This window comes from Bison bison, unplaced genomic scaffold (assembly GCF_000754665.1).
Source record: "Bison bison bison isolate TAMUID 2011002044 unplaced genomic scaffold, Bison_UMD1.0 scf7180017864304, whole genome shotgun sequence".
Lineage (NCBI taxonomy): Eukaryota > Metazoa > Chordata > Mammalia > Artiodactyla > Bovidae > Bison > Bison bison.
This window is the reverse complement of record NW_011494876.1, coordinates 16,301,879-16,312,792: the sequence shown is the minus strand read 5'-3', so window position 1 is coordinate 16,312,792 and position 10,914 is coordinate 16,301,879. Positions and strand designations below refer to the sequence as shown.

Sequence of the window (10,914 nt, the reverse complement as noted above, 5' to 3'; positions counted from 1 at the left end):
GTCCCAACCTGTGAGGCTTCCACCCTCAAATCATCCCCCCAACTCCCCATTGACGAAGCCAGTGTCCTCTAGGTTAGAGAAGGAGAAGCGGCAAAGCGCTGGCCCTCTGGGGGGGATCCCACAAACCCAGTCCCCCCACCAGCCAGGGACCTGCTAATCGACCTCCTCCATGTTGCTGTAGGTGGGGGCTGGGCGGTCCACAGGGGGGGCGAAGCGTTCAGGGGCTGTCCGCGTGGGGGCCACCTCGGGGGCCTGGCCAGGGCCTAGTCCCTGCAACAGAATATGAGGACAGGGGTTGGGGGCTGCCCAGTATGCCGCCTGGCATCCCGGGGGTGCTGGCTTTGAGCCCTGGCACCCAGGGGAGGGCCCCAAGGCAGGCGCAGACAGCAGCGGCGTTGAGACAGAGAGACGAGATCGGGCCTGAACAGTCTCGCTTTATTAACACTTTAAATACAAGAAGCTGCTTGAGTAGGGCTAAGCCCTAGGTCAAGGGTAGGAGCAGCAGGACAAACGGACAGACGGCTGGAAGGGATACCCACCCTGGGATGCTCTGCCCCTGCAAGAGCCACAGTCCCCACCCTGTCCCCTCAGAGGCACCCACTGAGCCCCAAGTCAGTCCCCACCACAGAGGCAGGCATGGCCTGGTGGGGAAGGTAGGTGGACCAGCTCACAGCAGCTGCCTGCCGGTGAGCTCATCTCCAAGGGCTCTGGGATACCAGAGGATAGAACACGTTGAGCACAAGGGCCACCAAAGCTGCCACGGTGCCCAGAACAAAGTATCGGAGACAGCCCTCGTCTGGTGTGGTAGGGCCACGTGGCGGGGGGCCCACCCAGTCTTGGGGCCCCCAGGGACCCAGAGGTGCAGGCCCCTCGGGTACCGGCTCCTCCTCGGCCTCCAGCTCCTGCCAAATCCGGGAAGCCTACGGTGTGCGGAAACGGCCATCAGCGCCCAGGGCAGGGGTGAGTGGGGAGGGAGACCCAGTGTCCCTAAGACCCCTGGCCACAACAGTCCCACCCAAGATAACTGGCGCTAACCCCCTACATCCCAGGTCAGGCGGCACAGAGGGCAGGCAGGAGCCAAGTGGGTCACTCGCTGGGTTGTTGAGACAGAGCACCAACCGTGACAGGTGAACCCTGAAGGCACTGTGGCCTCAGGACACCCCCCAGTGGACATGCAGCTTCCCGTTGGGGTGCAGTTAGTGTTGGGGGCTAGCCGGTCAGTGTTTTAGCCCAGGCTCCCCACAGAGGAGACTGGCTCATGGAGGACATAACTGCCAAGCCCAGAGTCATCTCCTGGCTCCCTCCCACCTATGTGCAGATCCTGATCACAGTCTCAGAGTCTGCGCATAGAGGGCTGAAGGGAGAGCAGCGCCAGGAGGAGACTAGTCCAGGAAAGAGTTGGGGCTGTGCCCACCAACCAGGCCTGGGACCCACGTCAGCAAGAGACAGAAGATCCTGAAGGCCCAGCAGGAACAGATGCCCACCTCAGAGAGGGGGACGGCCACACAAGGCTATGGACTGCTGGCGCAGCCCTGGCCTGAGTGCATGTCAGAACTCGGGGACAGTCATAAGGGAGGGTCTGTGGGCCAGCGTGTGGGGAGCAGCAGAGGGAAAGCTGGGAGTGCTGGGTACAGTCCATTCACAGCCCGGTCAAGTCTGTAGCAGCTCCTGGCCTGTATTTGATGCACACGCCCCTGGCCACGTGTTGGTGTGTATGTGCCTCTGTGAGTGTCCCTACAGCCGGTAATGGCTCTGGCTAAGGCTGCAATGTGAGGGAACCCCATCTGTGGCTTAAAAAGCCAGGGCTTTAGGGGCTGAAGGAGAAGAAGCTGTGCTCTATGCGCTGCCCCCCAACATCTGAGAGTTGGGCCCCCCTAGCCTGTGAAGCCTCCCCGTGCCTCACCTGGCTGGCAGCTGACTCAGCTGCAGGGCCCAGGTCAGGGTGGTGCTCAGAGTGACCTGCCCGGGGGGGCCTCTCCACGGGAGAGTTCCGCCGGCGGTAGAAGAGGACATAGGCATAACGCGTCACCACCTGGCTCTCGTCTACCGTTGTCACCGTGCTGTCGTCGAACAGGCGCCAGCCTACGGCAAGGCGGGGAGAGTGTGAACAGGGCCTGCGCCACCGCCCCTCCCGTCCATCCTGTCGGCGCGTGTGCCCTCACCCACGTCGCTGCGCTGGCTGCTGCGGTCGTTGGGCAGGCGTGCGCAGGCGGTGTAGTGGCCGCCGATCATGCCCCCGTAGTGGTTGATGACGGCGTACAGGTCGTAGCTGGGCAGCTGCTCTTCTTTCTGACCGATACAGAACTTGCCCAGGTCCAGGTTCCTGCGGGGCCGGCCCGAGAGTGGTCAGCCAGTCAGCAGGTGTCCCTCCCCGCCGCCACCACCAGCCCTGACTGCAGGCAGCAGGGCCCTGGCTCACCGGACGGGGAACTCCACCAGGTCGTTGATCTTGTCACGCCAGATGAAGCTGCGGAAGGAGAAGCGCTTGAGCTGCACGATGAGCACGTTGGGCAGGCGCCACAGCAGCAGCTGCTTGGAGGCCTCGCGGTGCTGTTTGCACTGCGGGCAGTACCTGAGCGGGGATGGGGCACGGTCAGGGGTGGCAGAGCGCCTGGCGCCCTCGCCCCCCACCTGCCGGCCACCCTGGCCTCACCAAGCCTCCTCGGGTGCCAACACCTCCGGCCGTGTGAAGAGGTTGAGGCACTGGTCCAGCGTGAAGTGGCCGGCACGGGCAGCCTCGCCGGCAGACCCAGGGTCCTCGGCGCACTCCAGCTCCTTGGAGGCCACCAGCACGAACTCCTGCAGGCGCTCGTTGTTGCGCCAGACCAGGGCCAGGCTGCAGTCGTCTCCCAGGTCCAGTGGGACGTCTCCTGGAAACGGGCAGGGAGGGGAGTCACATTGCTGTGGGGAGCCGCCGGCCCAACCCACACCAGGGCTCCCCCGCCTGCCGGCCTCAACCTTTGTCCTCTAGCCGCTGCTCTCGGTTGGACGCATCAATTCTGTAGATGAAGAACTGTGGAGTGTGGGCACTCAGGGCTTCACTTGGGTGTTGGTACCCGGGCACAGCAGCTGAGAAAGGACACGATAATCGGAGCTCTCCTGTCTACCAGGGCCTGACCCAGCTCTCCCCTACCTTCCCTACCCCAGAGCCTTTCAGCAGACTTTTACCTTCAGGCCGGGACACCCTCTCACCAACAGTCAAGGCGCCAACTTCAACAGGCCCACTGGCCACCATCTCAGAAGAAATGCCGCTGGTGCTGGGCACAGGGCCCCGATCAGGGGATGCCCATGCCCGGGAGGCCCCAGTGTCCCCCTCAGCCACAGGGGTCACCAACTGGAGCTCTGGTGGCTGAATGGGGTCCCTGTCACTGTCCCCGGCCTCCAGGGAGCTAGTGGAGAGTAGCGTGGTGCAGCCAGGGCCCTGGGACTCCAAGGCCATGCGGCCGGGCTGGAAGGGCGGCTGGAACACACTCACAGAGTACCTGGCGACGAGCCGCAAAAGCCAGTAAGAATCCAGACCAGCATGGCTGGCGCCTCTGCCTTCCACCCCGCCTTAACCCAGGTCCTGGGCACTTACCGGGCATAGCCCTCTAGCAGCTGAGCGAGACGGGCGTAGGTGAGGCGCGAGGCGGGGACACTGACCAGGAAGGGGTAGCCAATGTTCTCGGGGCGGCAGAGGCCCTTGTGGTCAGGCCAGTGGGTTTTCTGACAGAGCCTGGAAGGAAAGTGGAGGGAAGAAGGGGGCTTCAGCCCTACCTCTGCACCAGGGCCAGCCCAGCTTCCCCAGGGGTCTGGGAGAGTGGCAGCAGATGGGGACAGGTAGAGGACTTAAGACACCCAGGCTTTACGTGAAGAGGGAAGGTGGCAGGTGGAAGCAGGAGCAGGGACGGGGCAACACGGGAGTCCTCACTGGTTGCAGTAGCCCACGCGGTAGCACCGGGTACAGCGCTTCAGCTTCTCGTCCTCTGACTGCTGCTTCCGCTGGCAGGCTGCACACTTGGAGATGGGGATGCTGGGCACCTGGGGGCGCTGGGGTGGGTGGCCTGGCTCAGCGAGGGCAGGCGGGGCAGGCAGGCCATCCCCGCCCCCCCCAGGACCCTGGGTCAGCGGGGTGGCCCCTACTCACCTGTTGTACCTCTAGCACCACCACCCGCTCCTTGGCCAACTCTGGGGACAGCAACTCGAAGCAGAGGAGTGTGTCGGACGGGGACACGGTGTCCAGTGAGTGGGAGGGCAGGAACACACGGTGGAAGCGATTCTTAATCACCTGGGGATAGAGAACACACAGATCCGATGTGAGGACGAGCACTTCCCCTAGCCCTGCTCCAAACCACAAGATCTGGCCTTGATCTTGGGTCACTGGGGACTTGTCAGGGGTAAGAAATATACGCCTCCACTGGCAGCAGCCTCAGTGCCCTATATAGAGTAAGGAGCCTGGTGCATACAGAGGATGTAAGATCAGGATTGGGACAGCTATGAACCGTACCAGCTCTCCACACCAAGGGCCTCAACCCTGCTGTCACCCCAGTGGGCCCTGTGGAGACTGCAACGTGGTTACTCTGGAGGGGCCACCTTCCAAGAAGTGTGCCCCAACCTCTACCCCGGTGAGGAACAGGACACTGCCAGGCAGCAGCACACAGATCGGGGAAAACAGGAGGGAGAAGCACAATGCAGAAGAACCAGAGCTGGTGGACGGCTAGTCCTGTGGCCCAAGGTCCTTATCTAAAAAAGACCAGCTGGGGGCCACCACCAAGAGGGGGAATATATTCAGATGATGGCAGGGAACTGAGGGAACCTCATGTGCATCGCCCAAGTGCCTGGTTTCAACCACGCCTCATCTGGCAGCATCCCACCTGTCTGTGCAGTCACATGCACATCTGCGTGGACACATACAGATGCTAACAACTGCACACATGTTATCTGTGTGCTGCGAACACAGACACACATCCCTGTGCAGAAGGGGCAGGGAAGGACAGACACACCTCAGCCAGACGCAGGTTCTCAGGCTTCACATGGACACTCTGAGACAGGGAGTCCAACACTTCGCTCGCACTGGAGTTCTCTTTGCTGACGCTCACCAGAAACTGTGATGACAAGAGGAGAGTGTCCGTCGGGGAGGGAGGCCAGGGTCTAAGGCCATAGCCCGGAAGTACAGGCCAAGTTCTCACCTTGATGGGCTTGCTGTGGGGCTCCCGGGCGAAATAGAAGACAGGGAGAACCTTTTGCTTCTGGGGCAAGGGCACTGGCAGGTACAGGAACGGGTCAAAAGTGATGGAGACCTGCAAATGCACAGGTGCCACTGGGTGGCCGCACAGGGAGTGGAGGGGCAGGCTGCTGGTGCCCAGAGCGCCCGATCCAAGCCCGGGGATGGCTCTCGGGCCTCACCGCCCAGCCTCAGGCTGAGTATGTTGGACAGACCAGGAGAACCGGTAGGAGAGAAGGATCCCTGTTTCTGACACTGGAAGCCTGCTCCGCCAGGCCCCTCCCATGTGCCTTTCCAATTTTTCCCATACCCCACTCTATCTCAGGTCACCCAAAGAGCGCTTTCCCCTCAGTCAGGAAGCCCTTGCAGCCTGACCTCTGCAGCCCACAGGGCCTCAGGCCTCGCCCGAGCTTCTCTGCCCAAACTGTGCTCTGCAGCACCTAAAGGTACCCGCGCCTCTGAGCCCATTCTGAGTAGGCTAACCAGGACAAGCGAGGGGGTGCCTTTTTTTCTAGGGAGCCCGTCACACCTTTGCACACACGGGGCACACCAGCTTCGACTTGTACTGGCCCTGAAACAGGTCCACGATGAAAGAGTCGTTCCTCATCTTGTGCCGCTGCCAGGCTTCCTCAGCCACCACCTGAGAAGCAGAGTGGTGAGGGCCGAGGAGATCCAGGGGCCGGGACGGGAGGGACACAGGCGCACCGCTGCCCCCAACTCTGACCTCATCAGGCCGCCCATCTGAGTCCACAGTCTCCGTGTAGGGCTTATTCTGAATGCGGTTCAAGTCCTCGTGCAGCCCATCCAGCAGGAAAGCCATGAACTCCTGGGCATCGTGCTGGGCGTAGCCTGTGAACTGGCTGGCCTTGCTCGCCACGATGGCCTGGATACATGGGCAAGGTGTGAGCCCAGAGCCCCAGCACCGGCTGGCTGGCCCTCCCCACCCTCTCCAGGAGTGGCCACAGATCACCTTCAACTTGGAGGGCTGGAAGGCATGGTGGGTGCCCTTCCACAGCGCCCGGAGCAGCACAGCAAAGCCGATGGCCAGACGCCCACCAGTCCCCAGCGGGTTGTTGTAGTTGATCTCAGCCTCGAAGGAGCGGTCTAGGGACAGCAGCCCAGCAGAGATGTGAGCGGGGGCAGGTGTCCCCCGTCCCTGGGCTCCAGGTGCTGCTCTCACCATGGAAGAAGTCCCGCAGCTCCCGCGTGTTGGACAGAGACTGAATGACGCTGTTCATGAAGCAGGTGTTGCCTAAGTTGACGAGGCCGGTGAAGCCTGGCAGACACACCTTCTTCTCTTCCTCCTCTTCTTCCTCCACGCTGTCTCCACTCACCGGGCTGTGGGGCATTGGAGGCACCATACATGTGGGCTTGGGCTGTGGGAGCAAGAGAAGTATGAGAGAGCAGCCCTGAGCTCTCCAGCCTCCAGCCCTGGCCCTCTGCACCCCGAGATTCTCACCGACGCCAGGTGTGGCTCTGACTTTGGGGCTACATGCTCCACGGGGGTGCGGGTGGCCACCCCATCGAGGCCTGTGTCCTCAGATCGAGCCTTGGGTTTCTCCTTCTCCACGGCCCGGGCTTCCTCCTGGCCTGTCAAGGGATGGGGTGTACCTCCCGGTGGGGCTGAATCCAGGGGGGATGGACCTGTCGGCACGGCGACCTTTGCACCACCCACTGCACCTTAAAAAGGGGGAATGGGGGGCTGGTGGTTAGCAGCATGTGGCAGGGGGTGGGGGTCCGAGTCCCAAGGACCAGGCAATGAAAGGAGCTCGTGGGCAGACCTCGTGCAGCCGGGGCCTCCAGGCCCCCCCAGCGCTGGCTCTGCCGCTTGCGGAGGCAGATGTCGATGCGCGAGGCCGTGAAGCAGAAGGTGCACTGCTCGGGCTCGATCAGGTTCCTGCAGGGGAAGGCTGCACTCAGGGCCTCCGGTGGCCAGATGGCCCAGGGACATGGACTGCAGGGCAGCAGGACAGGCAGAGGGGCGGGGCTGGGCACCACCCACCTGAGCTTCACCTGCCAACGGAAGATGGTGTGGGGTCCACAGCCCGGATGCAGTCTCAGGAAGTTTCCGTCCCTGCAAGGGCAGGGCAGGAGAAAGAGCATGAGACACACTGCCCTGCCTGAAGCACACTGTCTGCCCCAGGTCTGCCCACCCACCCACCTGGTCTGGAAGATAAGCGTGAAGTCCTGCTCACGGAAGAGCACTCGAGAGGTGTCCCTGCGGATTTCCTTCACATACACGTGCACCACCACTGAGTCCGGCCCCTTCTCGTACGAATCATTCTTGACAAATGCCAGGTTCACCGTGGACTCGGGCTCTATATTGAGACCACAGCTCAATGCCACCCAGGACAAGTTCCAGCCTGTTCCTATTCTACTCCCTGCCCACCCACTCACCCACCCACCTTGCAGCTCGAGCTCGGCCTGCCCAACCCCAGCCCCACCTTTACCATCCACCAAGGCCGCAGCATCTGTGGCCACTGCCATCTCCTCCTTGGAACAATCGTCCTTCTCAGGGTCTCTGCTCCGAGCCACGGTAGGGGACACTGGGTCGCTCCTGGGGGCTGCTGCCTTCTTTCCTGTCAAAAGTGCTAGATTCTCCTCTGAGCCCAGGAGGCAGGTCTGGGGGGTCAGTGGTGGTACACGGAGCTGTTCCTCAGCCTCAGCCTATTCATGGCGAGATCATGGGCAAGATCAGCCTTGGGTCTGGCGGGCGGCTCCCTCTCCACTGGAGTCCACACCCTTCCCCCCTCACCTCCCAATCCCCAAGCAGGCACCCCACTCTCACCTGGGTGGCCGGCTCAGCCAGGAATTGGGGGGCATCACCCCGAGGCCCAGGGCCATCTCTGGGCCCTTCCCCCTCTGGCCCTCTGCGGAGATGCACGGCCCTCTTGGCGCTGGGCCCTGCCTGGGCCCCAGGACCAGCCCCAGCGCCTACCTCACCACGGCCCTGGGCCCGCTTCTGGTTGCGGGCCTCCTGCTTAGCCCGCCGGGGCTCAGGGCCTGGCTCCAGGGCAACGGGAGATGGCTCCTGCCCATTCTCCTGGCACCGCAACCCTGGCACCAACTCCTGGGTCCCTAGAGGTTTCTTCTGCCAGAGATACAGCAGTCAGGCTCTGTCAACTACACTGGGGATCCCTGCCTCTCTCCTCCCACCACTCTGGGACTTACCAGCAGAGAGGGCCACGTAAGCAGAGGCACCTTCTTGGGCAGTGACAGCTGCAGGAGGCCACCTTTGCGAGCCTGCACTTTGGTGCAAGAACTCTCTATCTCGGCATAGAAAACACCACCCCACTGCCGACCATCTGGCAACAGAGTGGAGGAGTCAGCTGGGGCAGGGGATATCAAGGGGCTCACGTACACTGCTGGCCTCGGAGCAGAGGGACGTACCTGGGAGCCGCAGCACACAGTCCGTGTCTGTGAAAGCAGCGTCAACTTCCTCCAGCCGCAGGGGACCGGTTCCCCCCGCAGCTTGACAATCACCTCATCAGCACTCTGCCTCCAATCGAGCCCTAAGTCTATACAGGGAGTGACCAAAAGATTGTGAGGGTCTCGGTGAGCTTCTGGTGAGGATCAGCAGGTACCAGACACCAGCCCTAATGGAACTGCTCTAGACAAGGGCTATACCCCCACAGCGCCCACCACCACTCTCCCACCAACCAAAGCACTCTAGCATCCAAAAGGCCTATTCTTTACTCACCCTCTTTGGTCTGCTCCTCCCGAGGAGTGAATGCTGACCCTGACAACAAAGGAAAGAACAGGGAAACGAAGATAGACAGGTAGCCTCCGAGACTAGAACACCCCATCAAACACCATGTTGAGGACTTCGGTCAAGTACTACAAACTTGAAAGCTGATGCTGTACCCAGCCTGCCACTGATCCATCTCTCAGCATCAGATGAGGATGGAAGGAAGAACAAAAAGAGTCATCTCCCAACCCCCCATGTGTATGCTCAATAGGAAGGGAGGAGGAGAAGGCCACAAAGGCTCCAGGAATGCCACTCCCACCTCTCCTAGGATCGCCGTCTTTGCTCTCCTGGTTTGCTCGATCCTTCTGCTTTTTCTTACTGGTTGCCTCCTCCAGTCCTGGGGGCCCTCTCCTTGGGCCTGTAGCGCTGGCCCCACCAGACATCTTGAGCCGCTTGGTCGACAGCCAGAGTGCCCCGGGGTCGGCAACGGCGTCTGGGTCAGGGCTACGACGCTTTCTTCCTGGCCCAGCTATCTTGGCAACTCTTTGTGGACAAATTCTCCAGCAAGGAACAGACAGCCTAACGAGAAGGGGACCAGTGATCACTACCAAGGGCCGGAGTTTGCTCCCTGGTTACACCCAGGGCTCGGCAACCTAGGACATTTCTAACCCTCCAGAGCAGTGTCTCTCCAATACCTGAGGCAGCCCTGGCTACTCTCAGACGATTCCTAAGGGGGACTAAATAATGCACGTAGGAGCAACCACTTCTGGCTGAGCCTCCTAGATGCTGCCGCACAGACCCACAGAGAAAGAAGCCTCACTGAGGAGGAGCCAGGTCAGGGCAGCCATGGCCTGGGACCAGGCTCCTTCATCAATCTGGAGATGAGCCATGGCTCCAGCCCACAGGGCTGGCGCTCTGAACAGGGTGCTCACTTTTCCTTCACTCTCACTGGCTGCTTAGTCACCACCCAAGAAGTAGGAGGTGGAGGAGGAAGCCAGGAAAGGAGGAGACAGACAATTAAACAGCAGGAGGCCCGGGCACTGTAGCTGAAAACAGGCCCAGCCCAGGTGCTACCACTGCCCAGGCACGGTCTTCAGGTTAAGGTGCCCCACCTGCCACATGACAGTTTCCACCCTTCTCTGAACCTGGTTCTATGCACTGCTTGCTTTTGTTTTCTTTTTTCCCTACGTCTGAAGAGATTCTGCTCTCCAGCTGCTGTCCTATGCAGAGAGGGTCTTGCAAAAGCTAAGGTGAAAAGGGTATTCAGATGTCACACTTCCCTTTCAGCAATATCCTCACCTCAAGGCGCCCTGAGGTAGAGACTGAAACAGACGTTATCCCCTTCCTTCCCAGGTCCGCCCCCTCATCAGCTCTGAGCCAGAGACTTCTACCCACTTTCCCACAGACCCACAAGGGGATTCTGGGCTGTTTCTCCACCCAATATAAAGTTCTCAAAACTAAGATGAGGGTGGGGATGAAGAAGGTGTGTATCCAGGATCCCTGGCAGCCCCCAGCACGGCCTGAGACAGTGGCAGGGCAGATAGTGACCAGTCTGTGTTCCCCAGTGTGAGTGTGTGTGGGGGGGTGAGTGGGGGGAAATGTCGGGGGCGGAAAGAGATTCTTCTACGGGTCTGATGTGGGACTGGTGGGCTGGATCTCCAATCACGACAGATCCAGAGTCGAGAGATGGACATCCTCCGCCTCTTTGCTCCCATGCCCCAGCTGAAGGTCGCGTCCCTCCCCTATCCTCTTGGGACGTTGAGGAGGGAAAGGGGCTGCCTAGAGACCCAAGGTAGCCTAATCCGGCCGCGCCGGGTTACTGACCACAGACCAGCGCCCCAGCCGGGCTGCGACCCAGTTCCAGCCTCCGAACCCCGGGCCCACCACCACCTCCTCCAGAAAGCCGCCCTCACTCGCCGCCAGCCCTCTCGGAGACGGCCGGCCGGCCACAGGCTGAGTGTAACAACCCAGCCTGCAGTAGTGGGCCCAGCAGGCCGCCGGACTCGAGGGGTGGAGACTGGAC

General features: G+C 61.3%; 1 protein-coding gene across 1 annotated transcript; it reads right to left on the bottom strand.

Moving 5' to 3' along the window:
• Positions 1-6: 6 nt before the first annotated feature.
• USP19 (ubiquitin specific peptidase 19) lies at positions 7-9,505 on the bottom strand. Its single transcript, XM_010851879.1, is given in 27 exon segments — positions 7-270; positions 1,904-2,082; positions 2,163-2,323; positions 2,420-2,572; positions 2,654-2,870; positions 2,959-3,069; positions 3,169-3,482; positions 3,578-3,715; positions 3,911-4,029; positions 4,127-4,267; positions 4,983-5,084; positions 5,169-5,279; positions 5,733-5,843; positions 5,928-6,086; positions 6,174-6,307; positions 6,384-6,579; positions 6,663-6,883; positions 6,985-7,100; positions 7,206-7,277; positions 7,365-7,521; positions 7,654-7,870; positions 7,992-8,294; positions 8,375-8,508; positions 8,594-8,668; positions 8,671-8,721; positions 8,904-8,942; positions 9,211-9,505. Coding segments are annotated over 27 exon segments (3,972 nt in total). The 5' UTR covers positions 9,335-9,505; the 3' UTR covers positions 7-153.
• Between the last annotated feature and the right edge of the window lie 1,409 nt (positions 9,506-10,914).